Source organism: Semicossyphus pulcher, unplaced genomic scaffold, assembly GCF_022749685.1.
Source record: "Semicossyphus pulcher isolate SPU_LCO1_2020_fin unplaced genomic scaffold, fSemPul1.0.p SCAF_2, whole genome shotgun sequence".
Taxonomy (NCBI): domain Eukaryota; kingdom Metazoa; phylum Chordata; class Actinopteri; order Labriformes; family Labridae; genus Semicossyphus; species Semicossyphus pulcher.
Genome location: NW_027211693.1, coordinates 10,120,253 through 10,147,005, shown reverse-complemented (window position 1 = coordinate 10,147,005; position 26,753 = coordinate 10,120,253). Strand labels below are relative to the sequence as shown.

Sequence of the window (26,753 nt, the reverse complement as noted above, 5' to 3'; positions counted from 1 at the left end):
GGTACCAGGCTGTAAACATTTAAGTGTTTATTTCTGCTGGACATTTTAACATGGGGCTCTATGGGGGCTGACTCACTTTTGGGGGCAGCCTCGAGTGGACACTTGAGGAACTACAGTTTTTGGCACCTCCATGTTGGCTTTATTTCTCAGCCATGGAGGTTGCCGTTTGGTCAAAAAGTGAGAAACCTTGTGAAGTATATGCATAAGCTAGCGTAACTTGCCACTATTTCATTTCAGCAGAATGACATAAACTGAATCGACACGAACAACTGTGAATAAACGTAACTCGAATTAAACTTTAATAAATTACCTCATTATTGAACATGATTTCCTCCTGAATCACATCAGATAGATTTTTATTACCAATTGTAGTTGCTTTACAATGAAGACAACAACTCCCATGATCCCACACTCACACACAGAAAGTGCTGGGTTGATTGTGTTGAGTGTTGTTTGGGCTACTTTGGCTTTTCTGTTCTTTCATGGTTGAATTGGATCTTTCTGGCTCCTTCCTTCACAGAGGTTGGGACAGCACAAGCTTGTAATGGTAGATTAATAATAATGTTTTACCTATATTTTTATACGTTTTGGTAGCAATATGATGTTAAACTCATTTCACTGTAAAAAATATGATCTGGGATCATTGGGGGTTTAAGTTTTAACTCTGTGAAATATATAAACTAGCTTACTAGCTTGCAACTCTTACGGTGGCTGCACACTGCCCAGACAAACACCGACCAACTCCAACCAACACCAACTGTTAGTGTGTGTCAGTGTGCACCAACAGTCTGTGTTTGTCCGTGTTTGTCTGATGGAGTTGTTCGAGTTTGACATGTCCAGTCGGGTCTGGTGGTGTCGTGGAAAGTCTGTCCTGTCAGCTGATGTCTGCGCAGTGTGCAGCTGGCAGCTTGTTTTTGGAATATTCTAAAGACTGCAACCAGCAACTGCCAACTTTAGAAAGTTGAGGTGAGTGCATTGTCTGGGCTGTGTGCAGTCACCTTTAGAGGAAAGGGAGACATCTAGTGATAAGAGGTTGGTACTGAGTGCATTTCCTTTGGGGTTAAACATCAGTTCCCTTTCTTCTTTGAAAATAGTAATCCTTTTCTCAACAATCTAAGTCTATCTGTAAATATCTCACCAATCTCATCACAGTTGATTTTGGCTCATACAGTTGCAATAATAAATTGTATACTAATACCATGACCCCTTAAAAATTTAACCTAAACCGAAGAACAAAAAGGACACAAGAGACATGAAGTATTTATTAACAAGTACACAAGTGAATTTTATTAATGCAAGCAAATTTGATCATACAGGTCAAATAAGCCACTTCAAGCTGTTGGCACATGGATGTACAAAACAGATTCAATTTAAAGCCTGCTACTAAGCATTCGTAGTGAAAGTACAAAAGACTAATACGAGGAGAAAGCTGAAAGCATTTTTTTCTGGTCATTACAGAGTAAGCAATGTCGGTACAAGTATTAGTTTTAAGACATGGTTGAGAGCTCATCACAAACTAAATAGACACAACTCAAAGACTACAGTCTCTATTATCAGTAGCATAACGCGGTAAGCGTGGGAGGTTTAGTACTGCACATATAAACAAAGGGTTGATCCAGCAAGACAGTCAGAAGTGTAAAAATAAAGAGGTGAAATAAAGTAACTTTTCAGTCAATAAGACTATATTAATGCATGTCCATGCCACGAAAAACATCTAAATTCACAGTCTTTACTAACAGTACAGTCATCCAACTTTGAGTTGAACACCAATGCGCTTACATCTAGAGAGAGCACAGAAATGGTCAAATAAGTGCATGAAACTAGCTTTAAGGAATACTGACAAAAAAGAATTTTGCCAGGCAATGAACTGACGGGCCACCTTTGTCGTCGCGTGGCGTCGGGATGTGTAAGCAATACAGTTACTGTCATGAACAAAATCACTGTGACACACACTTTTCTCACATCTGATAATTCCACCAAGGAGTGCCATTACACCAACAACTTTTTTTACTGTCAAAGTTTCTTTTGGGTTGAGACTGACCGATGCGGAGTGGACTGACCCACAGTGATCTCTTCTTAATGAAACGTCAGTGCTTAACATATAGGTACGCTTTGATATATCAGTATTTACAGTGCAGAGATCTGCAAAAAACAGGAGTTTAGTATTTAAAAAGTTAAGAAATTAAAAAAGGGATTATGAAAGTATGTTTGCATGTGCTTTTGCAGCTTGTGATTCAAAGAGGATGGAATCATTCACAGTCCTAAAATACATTTTATTGGCAATATTATCATAAAATAACCCATAATTTATCTTCAATCGACTAATCGCGTCTTTTGACATCTATCAAAGTCATTGTTTCCTGTTTAACAGGCTTGGCACATCTAGCAAATATTTGTTTTACTCTAATGATTTGGTATTTATCATTATGTTGCTATTGTATAAGTTCAAATAGAAAAACAGATTGATTACTTTCATCTGAAAGTGGTTTTAATCCCTGGGAAAACTGGTATGACAAAGGCTTACGATACTTCATGGTTGCATTGTGAGATTTAAAATATTTTCAAAACTAACCACCCGTTTACGTACAGTACATAGTTCTTGAACATGAAATCTCCAGACACACGACATGAGAAATGTGCTTGAAAACCCTTTTTAAGCCCCTGTTGACCCCCTCAGAAATCAGCAAAAAATAAATTATGCATGAGAGCAAAATGACACTTAGCATCAAATAGAAATTTAAGAAAAATAAAATCAATCATACGCAAATGATTTAAAGTAAAAAAAAAAAAAAAGCTGAAATACTACTGCTACTTCTGATTCTACAAACTACACTAAAACTACTATCAGCACTAAACAACTTGTATCAAGAATAATATAACTGCCATAATGATAATCATAACACCATCCATGAGAGAGGTAAAGGGGCTTTTTTTTCATCTGAAATGCTGTTTGTGACTGAGGAGGTTTGTGTGACGTTCCCCTCCCCAGACCACATTGTCATATGACGCACCAGTGACATCAGCAGTGGCGAGGGCCCTAGGCGCCATCCGCCCCCCCTCGGGAGGGGATGGTAGAGAGAGACAGATAGAAAGACAGAAGAGAGAGAGAGGGAGAGAGGCCGGAGTGGCAGGGCCAGGCCTCACGCTGGGCTTTATGTGTAGGCGTTGAGACGCTCCTTGGAGCGAGTGGAGTGGATGTCGTGAAGCTCCTGCTCCTCCTTCGACTTGATGTCCTCGTACTTCTGCATTCGGCAGGCGTCCTTCACGTAGGCCCAGTTAGCAGAAAGCACCATCAAGTAGTGGATCTGTGGGAGGTGGAACATTATGAAGTGTGATGTTAACTTAAAAGATCACATAAGATCTGCCTTTTGTGATTGGTGTTCATATTTGTTTAATTACATTTATTGTGAAGACGGAGCTTTCAGAGAAAACCCAGAATTATTTTACTGACAGTCACGAGCAATACACTAAATAATTAATTCCTCTTAAAAACATTATTATTCATTTCTTGGTTTCATTTTCTTTTATGGATGCACTTTAATAACTTGAACTCCTAACATGCCAATTTAAAAAGCAATAAATAGTCTTGTAATCCTTGTTTGGGTTGGCTTTATATTAAAGAGCATGTTTGCAATAGTCCAGCAGGTGGCAGCATAATTCTAGCTGCAGTCTAGACTTGTGTTACCATGGCAGCCAAGGTTATAATGGCTGTATTGTGCTTTAATGAGTGAAGTTGTAACACAGCTTCTCTTTTATAAAAGGAAAAACAGTTTTCATAGCCGCACTGCTCTGTGTGTCTGACATGCAGAATCACAAAATACTAACATTATTCGTTTGTACTCTTTAACGTTATTGCTTTGGGTAAGTTATTAAATACGATGAGCATTTTAAAATATATTTGATTGTGTATTAGAAGTCAGTTCACTATCAGGGTGCATCAGTGTGAATTGAAAGTGACGAATCCTTTCTGCCGTCAGCGTGTGAAAATACATGAGTATGTCTTTCTGCAATTTGCAGCATCATCCCTGAACAGCAAACACTTTCTGTTTCTCAGAAAATGGCTTCTCACAAATTACTGAGTGATGTTTGCAACAAGCCTTTCTTCTCCCTGTTTCCATGACAACGACATGACATGCCGGGCGCCTCCGAAAGAGGGAGGGAGACAAACCCTGTCTTTTTCACTGCGCCAAAATGCCTTCTCTCCTCAACTACAGCTATTCTCTCACAGGCGAACACAACACGGGCCGGCTGTGAACCAGCCTCAACAAAGCACAGCTACATTATTCACCTCGTGCACCTTTATTTTCAAACACAGTTGACTCCTACGCCTGCAGGAATACAAATGTAATCCTTTCTGAAGGATATGAAGGCAGGTTTTTATTGTTGTCTCACCATAGCAATAACAGCAGCTCCTGCTCCGGCGAGGGCACAGATGAACAGGTGGAACGTCATGTCCAGCTGTAGCACAAACAAATCACAGCAAATATTACTCCTCAGGGCTGAGGGGACTTCTCTGCAAATCAAAATGATTCATCTCAATATTTGTTAACACGTTGGTTATATTGGTCTGCTTATATTTTGTCTATGAAGCATTAATGATGGCTTTGCATTCAATATAGATTCTGTTTACATGATGTTGATTATTCACTTTATTCAAACCAGTAACTTTATGTTTTACTGACAGTATTTATGTTCATGCTCCAGAATTGGATCATTTACAACTACCAGGTGTATCTTCTGTCTTTTACTATCAGCTTCAGAGCAGCTGAGTAAAGTGCCTTGCTCTAGGTAGTTGTTTTGTGGTATAGCTGTAGGTGTATTGGCAGCTGCTGCTGGAATTCAAACTGAAATACTGCTCCTAATCATGCATCATATTATTTTCCTTAAATTAATCTCCAGCATGAATAAATTAACTATCATTTATCTGGCACACTTGTGAATCTGTCATCCGACAGCGTTGTAAGACTTTCACTTTACCTCATTGGATTCACACATCTTGTAGAATTTCTCTGATCCAGCACACACCGTCTTCGCCTCATTAATTGGCACAATACCTGAAATAAAACACTAAATTTGTAAATCATGTATGAAAAGTAGTGCGTTACAAAATATACAAAAAGAACGGACGGAAACAATGTGTTTGAAAAGCACATTAACAGCACAGGAAGCTCTTTTAAATGTGTTTTTTGTGTGTAATCTCGTGTGTGTTTAGAGGGCGGGGAATTTATTTTTTACTCTTTTAATGTCTTCTTATGATTTCCTTGTTTTACTTACCTGCAGGAACTACAGGCGGAAAATAGCAATTTGCTAAAACCCGGTACAATATTTTTGTACAAGGTTAATGTTTTTTGGTCATTGTCCCTGCTCAAATAAAGAAACATAACATAGTGATGCCGATGCAATGTACACATTGTCACACACATGCAAAGTACAGGCCTTTATGAGATGGTGGTTGACACATAGGCTGTGAGTATTATAGCTGCCGGTGGCTAATGGACTGAAAGAGGTGGCACTAATTAAAAATAATGAGACGGCCATGAAAGCTACTGACATGATGGAGCTTCATCCAGCTCAACACAACATTATTCTGGATCATTAAAGCCAAGTCATTTGATGAGAAACAATGGCTCTAATATGTTGTATATCCTCATTGTTATTATTGTTTTATTAACATTACGATGATGGGAAATCGGGTCATTTACATTATTTCATATGTAAAGCGGCTTGTTGAACACATTATATACAAAACAAAAAGGATAATGCAAACAAATTGAGTAAAGTTGATCATCAATTTTTAAAACCCTGGACAGAAGGGTTTTAATAATCTGTAATGTGAAGCAAAATCAGCTCTGCTTAGACTTGATAGTTCCATTATACATCATGTATTAAGACAAGAGACCATTTTACAGAAATAAACCAGAGGCCATACTTGTTATATCTACTTCGAACTATTTAAAGAGCCACTTTTATCTTAAAAAGGTTATGAGAGGTGTTCAGCAGTGTTGAGGCCACAGAGATGTAAGAGTTTGAACACTAGGGGGTGAAGAAAAGAATATCCATCCTCACCATACTGGCGCGGGTCCAGGCAGAGCGTGGCCCCCTCCAGCACGGTAGCGTTTTGGCAGATGTTCCAGATGTTGAAATAGATGAAGACTGGGAGGGAGGTAAAAGCAGTCACTCCGAGCCAAGCCAGCATGAAGATGTATGTCAGCATGATGAACTGAAAGGGCGACAGAGAGGCACAGGTCACATCCAGGTTTAGTGTTGAGGAACTATTGTACTATATGTGCTGTACATACTAAGAAATGTCTCTCCGGACAGTCATTTATAAGCACAGATCAGTGGGCCTCATGCAAAAAGCGAAAAGGCACAAATTTCCTCAACATTTTTGATCTTATCTACGATTTTTTTCTTATTTTGTTCGTACTCATTGATTTGCAGGATTCACCAATGTTTTCTTATTTCTGCTCTTCTCTTAGGTCAGAGAACATTTTACAATCGGTGGAGAGCACTCTTACCAAGATAAGAACAAAAAAAAACCTTAAATTTAATTTTTGGGCTTGGTTTGAGCTACGCTTTTTTGCTTCCATCTTCATATAAAACTTCTTTATTAAATTTCAGTAAACATGCGTCCCTCGGCTGACATGACATTCACAGCATCACAGATCTTTTGCCATTGCTGCATTTTTGATGTACCTGTAACGCCACTATTCACGCTCTGCAAGATCACACGTTTACTTTAACTTGATTTCAAAGTACTTCGATTTCGCTACTGCTGTAGTTCTTCTTCTTCTTATAACCTTTTTTCTGTGGCATTTCTTCTTCTTGTGCCTGATTTGCACACGGCACAACATGCACCTGTCCTTATATAGTGTTCAAGGGGTGTTACCTGTGCTAATTACAAAAAATCAACCATGCACCTCCAATTTGAGATCAAGTGGGATTCATCATTCAGCCCTCCTGGGTTAGAGCAGATTGGGATGGTTAAGAACGTTTGGTGCGTATTGCGTTGACTTCTCTTATTTTTTCTCTTAACATAAAATTAGCCTAGTGTGTATAAGAGTGTGTTCCCCTTAGATTCATTGATCAGTTTTTGCTTTCTCAGCGACCTAGCTTAGCACATCTGACACCTTTTGTTCAGCCTCCTTGCCGTAAACTCACCCTGTTCACCGAATTTAATAGCTTTGTTGTGAATTTCTGCCCCCCCCCCGGTGCTGATCCAGCCACAGAATTGGACCTGAAAGAACATATTTCCTCCACAACTGTAATCTAAGTAAGAACTTAAATTATTACACATTAGACTGCTGCTTGCTGTGTCCTGATGCACTACTGGTTATGTACAGTGTGTTTGTGGTTTGTTCCAGGGCCTTTTAAAAGGACACGTCAGCCTTGAGGCTTACAAATCGGCTGGTGTGAACCTGTGACCTTTTTTAGGCTCCAAGAGGTCCCAAAGCCGCTGTTTGCCCACTCCTGCCAGCCAGTCTCATTTTGGTTTACACATTTCCATGGGCACAAGATTAGACACGCACAAATTGAATGACCCCTATGACCACATGTACCACGGCATAGCTCATTTCCTTTGCCTCCCTGCGGAGCTTCAAATTTGCTAAGCAATTATATCCCAGAGATAATCTTGTTAGGATTGCTACAGGCGCTCTGATGTGCTCCGTATCAGACTGCTGCACCAATTTTTATTGTTTTTATGGGAGTGTAATGAAATTTATTTGATCGATGCTTTCGATGTATTTTGGAGCACCTCAGTAAAGACACAATGAGGTTTTATGAATTACATTTCGAGATGATTCAGACAAATGCAAGCGACTTACAAAAACTCATTTACCCTCCAGAAGCGTAAAAACATGTTTTACTGCGTGATCTGTCATGCTCCCTGCAAAGAAAGTTGACTACATAAAATTAGCTTAAGTTATAATCCCTAATATTTGATGATCATTTGACATAACCCAACAAAAGTTTAGCCTAAACTTGCTGTATTTTGTTGTAATATTTGTTAGAAAACCAGTACAAAAGGAGAGGAGCGCACAAGTAGTGATTCAGTAAAAAGTGTCACACAAACCCTCACCTACTCAACCTTCGAGGGTAACTCCCGGGGAAATTACCTGACATTTAGACTGTTTAAATACCAAGTGATTCAGAAAAAGTACAGCAGCAAGATGAGCTTATTTAGTGGTAGATTTTAAGATAGTCTAGTCTTGATTGCAAAGTTAATATGAAAGCTAGTATGTACAGAAATGTTGGTCGTACCCAAGCGCTGACGCAGCGTCCGCAGGTGGTGATCTTGAAGTCTCCATACAGATCCTTAATGGCCCCGCTGGTGAAGAAGCCCTCCACCATCAGCAGGATGCCGTAGACGAAGAAAGCAGAAGCAATGCCGTAGATCACGTACTTGATGACGTCAATCCTGGAGAGAGAATAAAGAAAACATTCACACAGTGTTACGCTCTGTTCTCAAAATGTAATGAGCCTTGATGGGAAATTCCTACAGGACGCTGAGATTTGATAATTGCCAGTAAAGTTATGTAATTCCTTCTTTTTAGATTATATCCCAAACACATCAATCACAGGAGCAATTGCATACCTTACTGGCATACAAATTTCCAAAGTTGTAATCTGGAAGATCTCAGTTTTGTTCTCTTTGGCAGCACCTATGGTGACGGTAATTGCGTGAGCACTATTTCCAGATATCCAGACAGTGTTGCATGTGTGACGTCCACGGTTGGCTCTGGTTGTAACTTTTGATTTTCCTCGCTGACGGTCGCTTTCCTTTTTAGACTGTTTGCCTTCATCTGAGCGTCAAATTTGTTTCTTTTTCTTTGGATTTTCACTTATTTTTGAAGTTGTATCTGTAGTCATCCATCTTTTCTTTGTTTGTTCAGCCATAGTAGATTACTGTTTACTGTTTAGAGACTGGAAAGCAGCCGCTTAGCTCCGCCTACCCTCTCTGGCAGACCAATCACTGCTGGCTGATGGAAAACGCGTCACTAATTGGGCGCAGCTTGTGATTTTTTTCTGTGAAAGTCGCCACAGACACTCAGTCTGTAATACTGCAAATGCTTTCATCAGTGGGCCATAGGCTCAGTCACCATTGTGCTACCTAATTCGGCGATAGATAGTGACTTAACAGACATTTATTTAAATGAAAATCTTCGAGATTATGACTTTAAGTTCATTAAAATGGTCTAAGTGATACTTAAATCCAGTACCATCCGTTTCTACTCACATGGTGAAGACGTCCAGGGCATCCACAGGGCTCCGCACCACCTCGAAGTAGTTCTGGAGGATGGTGACGGTGCCAGACAGGGCCTCGTGTCCGCAGCCGCAGAACAGAGCCACACCAGCATACAGTAAGATGGTTGCTATGAGAGATGGGTACGGGATCCCACCCAGGCATTTGATGCAGCATTCCAGGCATCCTAAAGAGGCAACAAGAGACAGAGAAGGACAGTTAAACTTTAGGAGTTATTATATTACTGAATTTTTAAATAATCCAACAAGCATTTGCGAATGAGCAAACACATTTGCATATTTTGGACTGAACTGACTTTTACCTTTTGAAAACAAAACAAAGCTTAGCTGCAGGCATGCATGGCTAGGCTATAGTATTTCTCTCTGATATATGGGCAAGTGATTACTTTATGCCCCGAGTGTCTGGAGCATTAACAGCCACAAAATGGAGCAACTTATTTAATGGCCGCTTCCACTTTATCGATACAGAGATCTGGCCTCACATTTCCTCGTGTTCTTGGTTTATGCAGCAGATTCATTGTGTCAGTTGTTGAGCAGCACAGAGGACGCTGACGTTTAATTCAGCACTAGAAACTTCGCCTGAGCTTTACATACTAATCCTGACCCCTAACCCCATTCTTCCATGTCTGGCTTCCTGTCCCCGGGGGCCCTTAAGGTGACTAATCACTGCGCGGCTCCAACTTCAATCTCCTGTCGCACAGATTGCTCTCAGAGCAGCTGAGTCTGTAAATACTTGCGCACAGGAGAGTGTCTGTATGAATCGCTTGGATTTATGAGTCTCCCTGTCGTGCTTGTATACTAGTGTGTGTTTTCAGGTCCTGAGTCAGTCATTTCTCAGAGTAACAACGGAAGAGGAAATTATTTCCTTTGTAAACGCGGAACAAAACCAGACTGTATAGGGTTTGCAGTGATTGCAATAAATACACCACACAGACACACCTGTCACCGAGCCCAGCCTGTTCTTAAACACCTTCTAACGATTGATTTAAAGCTGTATGCTGCTTATCAAACATGCCATCTCCAGTCCAAGTCAGTACACACATTTGAAATGCACAAATGTAATTCCATGTTCACAGATGGAAAAGTCCTCTTGATCAGTTCCACAGCTATCATGGCCCATTATTTATTTAATCTGCATTCACACTGCTGTCGTCATTCGGAAAAGAAACTCTGCGACCGAACACTCGGTTTTCATTGTCAGTTGCAGGAGCGATAAAAGATTTCCCAATCGTTCATCAAGGATGTTTTTAGCACAATCTCTTTTATGGTTATCTTACAGTTTCCACCTGCGTTACAAAGCAGGAGCCAGAGCAAATATCCCTCCTCCTCCTCCTCAAATCCTCAACTCCCTGCTTCTGACTCTGATCTAAACCTGAGCGGAATACCAAGTAGCTGGTCCGCCTGCTGGGCTGTGCAGATGCTCAGACGCTTGGTGCAGCCCCGTCCCTCAGCCAGACTAGCCTAGATTATCGGCATCCGTGCTGATGTAATCCAGTGTTACATGGAAGAATGTCTATTCTTCCTGGATATTTTATTTCTAACCTCTTTTGTCCAGGAATGCTGACAATGTACGCTTTTGCTTGCACAGATTTCTGTTTTTTTTTTACACCTCGGGCAGCTGTAGCTTTAAGGAATATAATTAAAAACCTGTTTCCTGCCTTTAACCTCTGCACAACTGAGCCTAGAAAACACGCGAGACATCTACATCGGTTGGTTTTCATTTAAATAAACAGGGTAGCGTTGCTGCCTGCATCATCACTGCCTAGGTATTTCTCCAACACACCCACTTTCCCAGCCTAGGGGGAATGGGACATCGCCTGGGAAGGGACATCAGGTTCAGGAAACACCTCACCTTTGATAGCTTAAAGACTATCAGGTATTGACGGTGCCATCTGACACCCACCGCTGGGTGGTTTCACACCAATTCGCACATTAATTCATGCGAGGCTTTCAACCTGCGGTCCGTTTAAATGGCCAGGACTTCTCATGTCCCATCTGCCGAACAATGCCGCTTTTTGGGCGAATGGTGACACAACTTAAATTCTACAGTTTAAGTCCAATAGATAGTGTGGTTTTGTGGATATAAGTCAAAAGTGAAAATATATATATAATACAATCGATTGCATTTTAATTTGATGTCCCCATGTCCCTCAATTTCTGCATTATTGTGAGTTGTTTCCTAGATTACATTTGGGCAGCTCATAAACTCATAATATCCATACTGTATATTACACTAAAAATGTTGTCAATATTAAGAACAGCTGTACAACAAATCCAATTTAAGCATGAAGCATGTTCCATTACCCACCAGTTGCCAGAAATACACGATACAATACTAATAGCCGTTTTATTTCAGTCAGTAGGCAGAAGGTGATTGTGTCACCACCTCTTCCCTCACACTCATTATCTCCAGTTACCTTATCGTTTCAGGAAGCTGGCAGTGACAGGATTTATTGATGCTGCTGATGGTGTTCCCTGACAGGATGAGAGAGAGCAGTCACAGTTACCCTCCATGCTCAGGGTCAGTGGGCCGATTTAAGCTAGAGTGAAAGATCAAACTGCCTGGTCATATAAAATACTCAGCAAAACAGACGGGCGACTATTCAGAGGAATAAATCCTGTAGATTTTGTTTCTTTCTTTTAGCCTTAATACGAGTTTTTATGAAGCTCCTGATCGAAAAATACATCACTATTTTTTGTAATATTTTTTGTTGTTAATGTTGAAACAAGCTTCTTGATTGTTGAACTTAGATTTGCACCTGGAGTGGGAGCACTTATTACCAGGGGTGGGACAAAATATCGATACGGCAATATATTGTCGTCCTGACTCATGCAGTACTATTATCCATATGCTGGCGCCAAATATCAGTTTAATCTCCAAATATAATGCACTCTAAACAGATTTCCCTGCAAATTTGACTCTTCGCGGCAGTACTTCATGACTCCTAGCGTAAAATCCGCAATATAAGCGCACTGGAACATAAGACTGTACACTGCACTGTTTTTGGGTGTATCCCAGAGGGGAAAAGGTTTTCTATAGCTATTTATGAATATAAACATGTATACAAGTTATTTCAACACTATTTCAATTTATTTTCATTTAAAACACATTCAAACACACACCAAATACAGCCTACCATCTGTTTTCGCCCTGTCGAGTTTGTAATCCTGATAGCTACCGGTGCTGTAGCTAGCGCTAGCTCTCAGCGGTAACGTTGATTGTTTTGAGGTTAGCGGCTGAAATAGCGATCATGGCGGTGCATGTCTGTGACGAAGCGTTAGCAACAATCAAACAATCGCTTAAAACAGCGAGGAAAACGCAAAACAGCACTGCAGCATATTGTAAATAGGAGACGTTATAGCGGCTTGAGCCTGGAAACAATGTGTAGATGTGTCACCACTTAACAACCGGGTAGCACCATCATCTGGGTAAAATACCTCTCTGCATTTTATACTGGAATATCGGTCGCATCGGTATACAGGACGCAGCCCACTTTTTAAATAAAAAAATGTATTAAAAGTGCGTCTTATACACTGAATTAACGGTACATAATCCTGCACTTTACCTTTTTGGGGGGCATTTTCTATTCTTCACTTAATCAGATATCAGGATGTATCATTATGTGATTGTCTTGTCGCTGTATCGAGATATTATTGTTATCGTGGGCCATGTATCGCATCGTATCGTGAGTTACCCTGCGATTCCCAACCCTAGTTATTACAACCTTGCATTGTGAGCAAACGGTTTTCCTTTTAAGATCACATCCCTGACGTTTTTTTCCACACCTGTGAGACATGCTGGATAAATTTGGTGGATGCTTGGAGCCTGTGCTTTACATGAATGGAGACGAGCAGTTAAATAAATGATTTATCTTCTGGCCTTAATCAAATGTTATCACTATTGTATTATTTCCATGTCTGCACACACATTAAACCAGCATCTCTCCGTTCGTCATTTTAAATACATTTACTCTCTCCCTCATGTACAACAGCACCAAACAAATCAATAGCCATGTGTCACAGCTGCTTATTACCGACCCGAATAACAGACCTGTCTGATGGTTTGCATTAAAATACTTACAGCGAGCGACAACAAAATAACGTCATGTACGTGACTTGACTGAAAGGAAGTGTTGTTACCATGGAAACAGTTGAAGATGAAGTTACAGGGAAAGATGGGGGGCATTAGTGACTGGTTGTAACAAGAGTGATGTTTTATTGATCGTGCGCTTTTAATTTTGTGGAAGGGGAAACTACTCGGATCCACTACAGAGAGGTGCGTTAGGAAAGGGCAGAATGAACTGACCGTTTTCAAATCAGCTCACATGAATACTGAATAAGTAGTTTTAAATTATGATGTAAAAGAAAAAGATCTGATGAATGAGACAAGAGTGGATGTTTTTGTCTGTTTTTGCATGCTGGCGTTTTTTTCCCCCTCAAAGATCTTTTTGATCAGTTCTGATTCCTCTCTGTCCTCACTGCATTAAACCCACCCTCGCCTCATACCAGCACATCCCCTCATTTCCTCTCTATAACTCCTCATTGATCTTCACAGATGAGATTGAGCTGGTGAAAAATGGCAAGCGGTGGTGCGAAACTGACTCAGAGAGCTACTGGATGCTTGATCCATAATTTAGAAGCGGCACAGCGCAGCAGAGCACGAGCCTCCCGCATTCATTATTCATGCTTTCTGCTTAGCCCAACATTACCTGCAATGAAAATAAAAGATCCCCCGCTTGATGAGGAGTGGTAAGTGTTTGAATTGATCTTGCTCACAGGTGTAACACTGCTTGTCTTTTGAACTACAGACTGCCAGGGAGTCAAGTCGGGTATTTGACTTAATTGACTCTGGTTAAGCTGATTTAAATGCACCAGGAAAAGCAATGGAGATTACCTTTATGAATGCTCTGTTCTTTGTTTTCGAACAGGAGGCAATAAGGAGCTCTTCTAGGCTTTGTTTTTGTAGGCAGACTAGCAAAATGCTCACAAAAATGTCCCTTTTTTTAAAGATGATTACACCCTGGAGGCTGTCCCTAAAGCATTGAAGGCATATAAGGTTTATTATATGTCATTATTTTGAAGTAACACTCTGATTTTAATGCTTTTAGTTCCCTTTGTGTCTCTTAGATGGATGAAACAACTGTGGATATTCTCCCCACTGAGCGTTACTCGAATACATCTCTGCTGCCAAAAGTGAGAATGTGGCAAAACAAGGATTAGTGTAATGAATTCAAACAAAGAGACAGTATTTCAGGAGATGTTGGGGTGTTACATATCTCATCCTCCACACAAAAAAGCCTCTGTGTGGAAAAAAAAAAGTGCAGCCTTCATGACCCCAAACACTGCAGTCCAATCAACAGAAGGCGTCTCACTAATACAAAGGGAAAGGATGACCCCCTCCCAAGGCCCCTCCCACCTCCTACTTCTCCTCCATCTGTCAGTGTCATATCCGACAGGCAAAAGGGACACAAACACACTCAGACTCTCACTGGTCCAGTCAGCGCTCACATGAGGGATGAGGTTATCCTTAAATAATGCTGAGAGCTAGAAGACGTCACATAAAGAAAACATGACTCGCACATCCGGGAGGAAGTGGAGGTTAATTAAGGAAGCATTTGCTTTTCAAGGCACTGAAGCGTCAGATATTGTTTGTTCATATTTATAATTATGAAACTTTTTTTTGACATTGTTTCTCTCAGTGAGGTTTTCATATGCGTAGATTTGTATTTAAAGGGCCAGTTCGCCGATTTTCAACCTCAGTCCTATCATGCTATTATGGGGAGCTGATGCCATTATGGTAAGAAAAAGATGCAATTTCGCTCTGTGCCTTTGGAGGACGCTATCCGCTTCTCCAATGCTAAACTGAACTTCCTCAATCTAGGACGCCCGCTTCCAATGTCATGTCTCGTTCAAATTCAGGTTTGAAATGTAGAATGCAGACCTGAAGATTTTTTAGACGACTGGTGTATTCTGGTCGTATTTCGGATTCTGTACCGCTCTGACGGTAGTATTTCACTCCAGTGTGGGGCCGCAATGCATGCTGGGTGTTGTAGGAATGTAGAATGGGCGAAACCACGAGCGGTTTGTAAAACTTTCTTTCTCCACAGCTATGGCACCAATTTCAAATATAATGGATTCTATCGATTACAGAGAACACCAGCTTTGACTGACAGTGGCTTTTTCCAGGGGTGAACTGCTCCTTTAAGCTGTTTTTTACCAGCTCATAGCAGATCTGGTTTATTGTTTAGTGATTGAAGCCGTCAATGATCTTAGTGCCTGGCTAACTGGATCTGTTTACAGGATCTCGTCAGAGGAGAGACGCGTGTATTCAGCGAATCCAGCATATTTAAAAGTTTCAAGAACCAAAAGTGTTAGTGCACGATTACACTTTGGATATTATGTTTTTTTTCGTGGAGACGTCTTTCTTATGTCTTTTGAGGCATTTGCAGGCACAGTAACTCATAGCTGTCTTAGAAATGTTGATACATTGACATGTATGCAACTGTCAGTAAATGCCCCCCTTAACTCTAAACTTAGGCTACATTGACACAAAACTTTATGGACTGTCACTATTTTTGTTGAAACCTTAATCAACCCTTTAATTGCGTATTTGTTAGGCAACAGTTGAGTTGCTAAAATGAGCAAAATTACCTTCATTGTTGATTTAGGGAGGTGGGTAATCCACACTTGGGGTGGGAATCACAGGGTAACTCACAATATGATATGATAATTGATATGTACAAATCTAAATCTGATTAACTTCTTCAGCCAATTAATTTCCGTTCACGTCACCCTCACTCATGTCAACATGAGGAATCATGTAGTAGTGATGCGGTGAGTCAAACATGCAGGGAAATCTGTTTAGAGCGACATATATTCTAAATTCAAATATCGATATTTGGCGCCAGCATATCAATAATTGTAATGCATGAGTCAGGACGACGATATATAGGCTTATGGATATTTTGTCCCACTCCTAATCCACACTCTGTCTGGTCAAACACTTTGACTTCCTGTTTATGAAAGGAAACTGTTATTGGTTTCTGTCGGGGGAAAATGTTGCTGCTAAACTGAGCTTCAGTCTTACAACGCTGTCCAAAGACTCGCTGACATTGGTGCGTCACAAAGTGAAGTTTGGATTATTCTTCACCTTTTTCTCACTCTGGAGTTTCGTGCCTCATAAAAGCATACAGAGATACAGTATCTGATGTGTTCTACTTTCCTCCCCATTTGTTTCTTGGTTTTTAGATTGGGCTGTCTCATCCTGAGGGGAATCTTTTTTCCTTTGCCAATTTGACAGAATTATTTTAGGCCAAATATCAGACAGATGCAAGTTCCACAGTCAGCAGAATATCACGCATCAAAGCAATACTGGGCTGATTCCAACATGAAACTGGCCAACAGTGATTGTCTCTCTTTGTTGCTGCATCACTCATTTCAAAGTCTCTTTTCTTTTTGAAGTCTCACAGGAGCGTTTTTGTTTTTGTGCAGTTAAAGCCTCAAAGAAAATGAATAAGATGCTGCGTTAGAGGAGGAAACGAGCAAAGTTAAATAAAGAGCGTGACAGAAATTAGAATGATAATCTAAATTTATGTCTGCCGCGTGTTGACTTCACTTACACCACAAGGCTTCCAATCACACTCACACACACTTTTTTCACTTCAACTAGCAGTTATTAGTTCCTTGTTACCGGAGGAGTTTTGTGTGGGGGTGGGGTGGCAGGGAGCCTGGTCCTAGATAGAGAGAGAGGGAGAGAGACTTTGGTGGGGGGATGGTGCGTCTGTGTCAGTCTGAGAGTAATGGGCGTATACGAGTCTCGTTGCTTTCCTATATTTAATGCGCAGCCCCCCTTCCCCTGGAGCGAGCAGGTTTTTTCAGCTCCCGCACGCCCCCATCTCCTCCGCGCATGTTTAATCAACCAGTATGGTTACCATGTCAACCGCAGCGCAAAATCTGAGAATAGACCGGGTACTTCAGAGCCATGACCCACTTACTGTATGTCAACAAATTCAGTGGGACAATAGTGAATGAGACACATTACACAGATAACCCCCTCTGGGTGAAGCGGGACGTTGCAGGCCAGGTCCAAAAGCTCGGCCGCTGATTTCCTCTCTTTCTTTTCTTTTCACTGAGAGATGGAGGAGTCTGAATGTGACTGCGTGACTGCCGAGCAGGGATGTGTCTTTTGTCTGAGCCAAGTTCACTCCAGGAACTGAGGGGCAAATGTCAGAAACTCAGGAGAAGAGCCCAGGGTGTTCTTTTTACTTTCAGTGTGTACATTTAAAGTGTGCAGCCTGGTGAAATCTGCTCGGATGTCTTCATCACCAACATGTTAGGCAGCAAGGGATGGAGGGATTTAAGCTCCTGAACAATAGAACAATTGTCTTAACTGAACGTGAACACAGTCTGTACAGTTTTTACTCTGATTAACCTAAATATTTAAACTTAATCGAAATGTTTTAATCTCTTTTACTCTAGTTTTAAAATCTTTTGAAATGAGCCTGAGCCTTACACCCCTGTTATTGGCTTGGCTGTCATTAAACTGAAGTATGGCTATACTAGTTGTAGTGTTAAAAATTGGAAAATAAATCTAATATCATATAATGATATATAAATAAAGTTTATTTGTATAGCCCTTATCAAAATCAACATTTAAAAGTGCTTTACAAAATATGAAAACTCAACAATAAAATAGACAACAATGTAGGGATAAGACAGGAAGACGCACAGAATAAAACAGGGACAACTTAAAACAATGTTTGACTAAAAGAAACAATAAATTAATGAAGCCTCTCTAGAAAAATAAGTCTTACATGTTTAGCTCATTGGCTTCACTTGCATCATTATGTGTTGAACACCTGTCATCTTTACACTAGAGGCTCATTCCTGTGAGAAAAATAAGAAAACCCTCTGAAGTTCTCCAGTAATAGTTCCAACAAAGTTCATCAGGACAATTGGTGGAACTCCCTCGACTTCTTCAGGGCCGGGGCAGCTCAGGTTTCAGAACAATGAGCGAGAGAGGGACGGAGGGAGAGAGAGGGGCTCTGTACTGTAGCATGACCAGAGCTCACTGAGCACTGACACTGTACTCTGAGCTGAAGCTATTATGTCAGAGTGGTGGAGCCTTAAAAACAGTATTCAGGCCAGCGTGGGACACAAACTCTCAGATACAGTCTTTACCAGTTTTCTTTAAAGGAGCAGTCCGCCCCTGGAAAAAGCCGCTGTCAGTCAACGCTGGTGTTCTCTGTAATCGATAGAAGCAATAATATTTGAAATTGGCGCCATAGCTGTGGAGAAAGTTGTACGAACCGCTCGTGGTTTCGCCCATTCTACATTCCTACAACACCCAGAATGCATTGCGCCCCTCCCTCTGAAAGCAACCGCCCAGCGAGAGACACTGGAGTGAAATACTACTATTTTTGCTGCAGGCAATGACTCAGAGCGGTACAGAATCTGAAATACGACGAGAATATACCGGTGGATCGTCTAAAAAATCTTCAGGTCTGCAGTCTACATTTGAAACCTGACGATTTTAAATGAGACATGACATCGGAGGCAGGCGTCCTAGATTGAGGAAGTGTAGTTTAGCAAGCTTCTTGTTTTCCAGGGCCCATTGGAGAAGCAGATAGCGTCCTCCAAATTGCATTTTTTTCCTACCATAATGGCGTTAGCTCCCCGTAATAGCATGATAGGACTGAGGTTGAAAATCAGCGAACTGGCCCTTTAAGGCTAGAAAGTCAAGAAAGCTGTGGGTATGCTACTTCTTAGAAACAAAGGAATATTGTCATGAATGAAAAACATTAATAATATCTTTAATAAAAAATAATTTCATACCCTATAAATACAGAACTTTGGATCCTTACAAACCATCGGTCTAACCACAGCACCTACGTTTATTCAAAACAGCCTCTTATGAAACCATTGTTTCGTAACCTCGATGCTAATGTGACATTTATTATGCAGGTTTAAATTTAAAGTGCATGAGACTCAGTGACCCGTTACAAACTACAGCAGCATCCAAACTACTTCAGTCTTATTGTTTAGACAGTGTTGTGTCTGCTGTGTTCTCGCCATGTCATGTGACAAATATTTTATGTAGAATGAAGATAATATCAATTAGATTTTCATCATGCAACATTTTGCCAAGTCAGTATCCTGATCAAACTGATCAGACAGAAGGACAGGCGATGCCTTGCGGAGTAGATTCTTGGCTCAGGAAACGCTAACAGGTGTGTGTGTCTCAGTTTTTCCATTCAGCGGAAATTAACACCAGCGTGAGCAATCTTAGACATATTTTCAGTTTATCTTTGGTTTTAAAAATATCATATTTGTGTTGCATAACTCCTCTGCAAAACTTCAATCATTTCAGCTCTGGCTCTACTGAAACCTGCTTTTTAAACTGCAGGGTGCTGGTTTGCTTCCTGTAGCTGATGGCTCTGCACTGCTACATTTGGCTAGCAGCTGAAGTGAGCAGCGCCCACCTGGTGCATCTGACTCATAATCTGAGATTTGCAGCTTCAGAAGAGGAAGACAGAAGGGCATTAGCGTGCTGCCAGTGCACTCGTTGACACCTACACCTCTTTTGTGTCGGAAGTACGGATTTGCGGGGTTATTTGGGTGAAGTGTATTGCTTTAACACCATTAAATGTATTATATTGTCCTATAACTGAGGGATCAATTTGTAATATATAGTAAATTTCCAGGTGGCGATAAAAGTTGCTATAAAATTCAACACCCTCACATGGATAACAATGTAGTGTGACATTCATAAGCTTGGCCTGGCCTTTCCATGCTATTTATTAGCAGTTTAATACCTTCTCTTATTTATTATATCTGATCACAGAGCAGGGGGTTTCTGGTTGCAGCTTTAACCTCGCCTTAAAACGAGCCATGATTATTACAAACGATTACAGATATCCCCAGACTGATAGGCAGTAAATCAAAGTGACGTGTAACGAAAGCTGACAGGGCGGCTTTAATGTTCACCGTGCTTCATCAGAGCAGTCATTTCTATCATCTGTTCTCTTCAATAACCAGGAAAGGAGCTGACAGTCTTCTCGTCAGTCGTTTGATAAAAGATCTTCTTGGTTAGGTAACCAGTGAGCCGTGCGGCCTTGTTCAAACATATCTATTTTACAGTGTGGCAGGCATGATCAAGCATAAATCTGCTGAAATGTTGTGTCATGATCTCACTGTAGCCTGGTAATAGATGGGAACCTGTTGTAGCCCCACTGATATTATTTTCACCCACGGGGATTGCATAATCTTCAAAACCAAATAAAATTCTGTGAGACAAATTTGGAAATACATTAAAAAAAGAAATTTAGGTGTCTATATTCTTCTATAATTTACATTTTAGCATTAAAATAACTACACCTATGTCTTTCTGACAACGTTTAAACCCAGAGAAATCTTAATTGATTCCAAGGCACCAATGTGTTTTACTTGGTCGCCTGTCTTAGAGGGAAACAAAGTCAACACCAGATGATACATCAGAGGGGGAGGAAGGAAGTCTGCAAAATGTTTATGTAAGGTAAGCTGCGGCTGTTTTGTTAGGATGAAAAATATTTGTAAATGAAGTTGACATATCATTTCATGAATAAAAATTGAATACATTACTTCGTCCATGGCGAGAATTCTGCCTGATTGTCCTGAGATAGATTTTTTGTAGTTATTTAACAATGAAGACAACATTTCCCATGATCCAACGCTAGTTTGGGACGTCATCAAACTGCATCTTTCGTCTCTCAGTCGGAAGGTGGGTGGTTCGATCCCTGACTGCTGCAGTCACATGTCAAAGTGTTCTTGGGCAAGACACTGAACCCTGAACTGCTCCTGAAGGCACAGCCATCGCTGTATGAACGGGCGTAGATCTGACTGGAGATCATGCCATCAGTGGGTGAATGTGACATGTAGTGCAAAAGAGCTCCGAGTGGTCGGAAGACTTAAAAAGTCCATTAAAGTCCAGTCCATTTCCCATTCCATTTAATGGTTTTGATTGAGGGACTTCTACCAGCAGAATTAACATACTGTGTAAATAATGAAGAATAACCACTGTATTAACCTTTAAAGCATAACTTGTCATTGACTGTGATTTAAGCTCACCTTAGTCAAACTTCAAATTGGTTTAACTTTCACTTGCATGTTTTATACACATTTTTAAGTCAGAAATACAGTCATCATACGATGATCTCTGAGGGCTTACATTGTCTCCACGCTAGTAATACAAATGTCTAAAATGTTAGAGGGCTAACATGCTGTGGGCACATCCAAGAATACCTGGGGAGGTATCATGAAAATGTTGGAAGCAAATCCTTTAGGTGAGTCACCCACAGAAACAAATCAAATGTTTCCTCATCTCTGTGTTGATCGGCGGCCACTGATTCATGAAGCCATGTCACCCTGGCGTCCACAGAGCTTGCTGAGAGTTGCTGCATACATTTGTCAGGCGGCTGGACCAGATTTAACGCCAGCTCCTGAGGTAACAGGTTGGACATTTTTATTGCAACCATAGTGTTACACAGCAAACGTCGTATATAAGGGTTTGTGGACATTTTCTCTTCCTATAAACATCTTTACATTTTATCCTGAACCTCTTTTTTGCTGCTTCAGTCTTGAGCTTGAAACCATCCTTTCTTTTTGTGGTGTTTATGAAGTGACCCGGAAAAACAATTACGTCATATGCAAAAAAAAAGAAGTCTTTGAAATGGCTTGTTAGACCATCTCTTGTGTATAAATGTATAGCCCTCTGTCTGCATGTTTTACCATCTCCTTTGATATTTTAAAGGAAGTGTTGCAGTAGCGGGTGTAGTTGCAGTATACATCTATACAAACCTTAGTTGACCCAGATAAATGGGCATGACATACAGAAATGCATGCACAGTTTGCATGGCTGCATCTTTCAGTTGAGTGAGCATTCGTGTTAGTGGCCAAGGCTGACAGATTTTTCCTTCTGAACAGGAATGCCCGAGTACACACCTAGAAATGGCGACCAAGAAGTATTACATCCAAATCTGTGAGCTTGGCTGTGCATATGCCAAACATTACAAATTGCTATGGGAACAGCACCCGCACTGATGATCTTGCAGCAATTTTGCCAACCTCTTTTAATCAACGAAACAAAGTAGAATCGCTCCTTAGCTACCGGATGTGCATTAGTCTTTCTGTATATTCCCCCGAACCCCTCTCTCTCTTCTTCTCGCATCCCTCTTTCCCCCTCACTGTCTCTTCTTCTGTCAGCCTCACTCTGCCTCTGTACTGCTGTCTGTCTCTCTTCCTCCCACAATCTTTTTAAACCCTGTGAACTATTCCTGTGTTTCTGAAATGTCATCAGCAGGAGTGGGTGAAGAGAGAATAGATAATGACTACAGTTGGCCGGCACCATGGCAACTGCTTCTTCTCATGTGTGTGCCTGTGAGGAGCGCGGGCTTGCAGGGAGGAGAGAGAAACACAAACATGTGAAGCCATGCCTGTCACATGAAGTAAACCTAACAGGGAGTGGGACAAAGGTGTGTTCTGCAACAGCATCTTATCCGACTATAATCACGTCTTATTTCAGGCTTTTTTAGCTGGAAGATCTTTATTCGAAATGTTGCAGCCCACTTGTAAACATAAATATACTCTCTTGCACTCTCTTGCTTTTGTGCCTCCAAACCATACACTGAATCATTCATGCAGAGAAAAGGTGGTGGTGGAAGTGGTGGTGGGGGTGTGTGTGAAGTAAAAATAGCAATTGCACTTGAACAAAGCAAACACTGCCCCTCTTAAACGAGCAAAAGAAACCCCTGCTCCTGCATCAAATCCACACTGAATGTCGCAAAGCACCGCTGCAAGAAACACCGTCTGGGTGTTTGGACACAAAGAACCAAAACCTGAAAGCTGCCGGATTAACGAGTGTACGAGCTCGGTTCGGTTCTTCACTCTCCGTGTTTCCCCCTCAGCCGTCACGACAGGCATGAAAGCTTTATCAAGCGAACAAAGACAGTGCATCCCTCGCTGAGGCGGTTCACACCCCTCTGACTACCCCAAACAGCACATATAGACGTGCACTCTTCAGTGGAGTGCTGACACTCAATGGACAAAGGAATTACCACAAACAGCTGCTCCCCTATTGAGAAAGGGAAAGGCTAACATTTGGGGGATTGTCTCTGCAGAGGCAGCACACACACACTGACAAAACTCCCATGTCAGATTTACTTAAGGAAATCTTCCCAAACATGCAAAGAAACAGTTTCTTTACCTTTCTGGGTCTGCCCCTCGTCCATGTCTTCTTCCATTGTGCTGCTTCTGTTTTAGATATGCAAAAAAAGCTTGTTTGTGTTGCAGGTTTGATACCTGATTAATTTTATCGGGTAGTCCACAAAGCACTTCCGCTTTTCTTCCCCTCTTTCTCACTTTTCCACTCTCTCTAGATGTCCCTACTGAGCGCTGAGATTGCCTGTCAGCTGTGATTTCTGTCAAGCGTCCGCGCGGCGATGTGAGGGATCACTGAGTCTTTGTGGTGCTGTCCATTGCGAGCTGCCGTGGCAAGTGCTGAAAACCTCCTTGGTCCCTGGTGGAGGAGGAGGAGGAGGTGGTGGTGGGGGGAGAAGGGGGGAGGAGGAGGAGGGGGCCTGGATGAAGCAGAGGGTGGTCTCTGTGCTAGGCAGGAAGGCTCATTTGTGTAACGGGGAAGCAGATCAAGAGGCAGGTGTTTGAAAAATGTAGAATTAAAACACTGAACTGAACATTGGAACAGAGACTGAGCAGCAAAGCTAGACTTTCTCACTGTGTCGTGTTTAAACTGGAGTGTTCACCACTGTTGGTCACCATAACTTCCCCAGCCCACCCTAAACACCCCTAGCTCTCAGACAGAATGGTTACACCCGTCGCCCCCCCCCCCCCTCCTCAGCACTGACTCTACTGCATTAACTCAACCTCCTCTTAAAAAGGGAGGGGTGGGGGGGGGGGGACATCTGATTTCGAAATGGGATTCTCCTAATCTTGTTAGTCATACAGATTCAATTATACGATCACCAAGGAGGTGTCACTGGATTCTTATCATGGAAATGCAAACTGTATGTGCAGACAGACAGTGCATGAGCAAGGCTGTGCCCAGTTTAGTATATGATTTTAACTGGAGGATGATTTGGTCTGCTTCGGGTTAAAGTTTTACTGCTCATTGGAATTTGCAATTTTTTGCTAATTTCTCACAAAAGTTGAAATTTAGGAAGATATGCATTCTGTTTTCTTGGAAGTAGAACTGCCTGGAAGTTTGTCGAGAGTGTAAAAAAAGATTTAAATACTAAATTCCATATTACTGTGATAATCTGGAAGATTTTCAACAACAACAGAACAAACTACGAAAAGATGGATGACTACAGATACAACTTAAAAAATAAGTGAAAATCCAAAGAAAAAGAAACAAATTTGACGCTCAGATGAAGGCAGACAGTCTAAAAAGGAAAGCGACCGTCAGCGAGTGAAATCAAGAGTTACAACCAGAGCCAACCGTGGGCGACACTGTCTGGATATATGGGTAGTGTGCTCCCGCAATTACTGTTTATCGCCCTAGGTGCTGCCAAAGAGAACGAAACTGAGATATTCAAGATTATATCTTTTAAGTATAATTTTATGCAATCTCAGATCCCATCGGCTATGGTCTGAAGACGACATAGCCTCTGAACATACAGTAAGCGATAAACGATATCCTTTTCTGCGTGCTGCATTGTTTACAGAAAAATAACCAGTTTTTCTTGTGATTTAATTTAATTAATGGGTTTTACCGTTGCCGAAATTTCAACATCATGATGCAGATTTGTCAAAAGTCAAAATGAAGCTTTGTCAGGTCTGTCCTCGAGAGGAGAAGAAAACTACTTTTAATATGCTCGTTTGTTGACGGAGGTCGAATCGATCATTTCTGATGCTCAGATTTCCCGAAGAAGTCGGGAGATCTGAGCGCTGAACAGCTTTCGTGACACCGCATCAGGGAATTCATCTCAAGTTGAATTTTAGATCTAGAACGGATTGTTAGCACGCAGATGTCTGTTTATAGAGATTAATAAGAAGCTAAGTCATCGACAGATGACCGCTGATGGGAGCCGGGATGTCATTATAGTAGATTACATACTGCCTGCTTTTGCTCTCCACACGTTGTTCTTGCATACGCTGCAGCCCGCTGATATGTGATTCTATGTAGAATCTGTAAATGGAGATTACATTTTATGTAACTAGGAAGATGGTAGGAAAGTCTTTAGTAGCAAGCAGTGTGGCGGCAACAACTAATGCATAATATATTAAGCAGAATTCAAAGCCAAAGGCCAAACAACATACCAAACATAATTGGAAATCGAGGGTCGGTTAGAGGGATGGGAAGCATAGAGACATAATTGGAACATCATCAACTGCTGTGGGATGAAATGGTCTGTTTGAATAAAGCTGTAGTACGGACAGATGGGTGTATGGACCGACGATCAGACAGGTGGATTAGATGAAACTTTAATGTTCCCTGTGGGGATATTGAGCTTCTGCTGCAGTGGAGAACTCGTAAGCAGTCATAAAGGAGGCAAGTTAGAGTCCTGTGAATGATATAAGCCAACACATTGACTTATAGAGTGTAAATGCTATGGATTAGTTCAAGGAAAGGCAAGGTTAAACCCATTAGAATTGCATTTAGAGGTATCATTCGACAGTTAGAAACAAGTGAAATGGTTAAATAAGGTCATGGATGATAACTGTACAGCCTGTTACAACATGAAAGCTTTCTCTCCTCAGCTTTGCAGCAAAAGCATCCTAATTTAAGGAACACCAGACTGAGTCATAGGCTTTCTAAAACAACCGCACCATCATCTTGATTTGTTTATGGTAATTATGCTAATGCTTTAAATTAATGTAATGATTTATTGATGTTAAAATGTAATGCTTTATTAATGTTTAATCGCTTAATGCAACATCTTTAATTAATAATTCAATTAGCCTTCTGTAGCATATCATCCAACCAAATGGTCTACCCTCCTGTGTCCACTAATTACCGCTTTTTAGTTAAGTTTACTAATGAAGCTTTTTATTAGCCATGCATGATGGCTGCATGGCTCAGGGGATGCATGCTCTGTCCGATGGATAGGTGCACCACTTTGATCCAGGTCAAGCTCGCCTGGACTCTCCTGCCAGCTCATTAGGAGACTCTCTGCTGCTTTTTATGTAACCTTTTGACAGAGATAAAATTCTGTATCTGTGATCAACAAAACTTTGAAAACTTGAAAACTTTGTTGGCAGTGTGGGGCGGAAATTAAGCAAATGTTGACATTGATGATATCCAACACCTACCCATTTAATTTTTTTTCTTGAATATTAATATCCCAGTTTTCAGTTAAATTTGTTAACTAATTTTGTTCCACACAAATTCAAATATTCTACATTCTGATGCACAAGAAATCCACTGTAAAGTAAACACTTCAGAGTTTGACATTAACTCTAAATATACCTGGAGCTAATACACTTATTAAAGTAAA

The 26,753-nt window shown here is 41.0% G+C and overlaps 1 protein-coding gene across 1 annotated transcript; it reads right to left on the bottom strand.

Moving 5' to 3' along the window:
* Positions 1 to 1,258: 1,258 nt before the first annotated feature.
* gpm6aa (glycoprotein M6Aa) lies at positions 1,259 to 23,802 on the bottom strand. Its single transcript, XM_069669789.1, has 7 exons — positions 23,504 to 23,802; positions 9,239 to 9,431; positions 8,263 to 8,419; positions 6,067 to 6,220; positions 4,978 to 5,054; positions 4,393 to 4,458; positions 1,259 to 3,305 (listed from the first exon to the last, which is right to left on the bottom strand). The coding sequence occupies exons 1-7, from the start codon at positions 23,538 to 23,540 to the stop codon at positions 3,153 to 3,155; spliced, it is 837 nt and encodes a 278-aa protein (XP_069525890.1). The 5' UTR covers positions 23,541 to 23,802; the 3' UTR covers positions 1,259 to 3,152.
* Between the last annotated feature and the right edge of the window lie 2,951 nt (positions 23,803 to 26,753).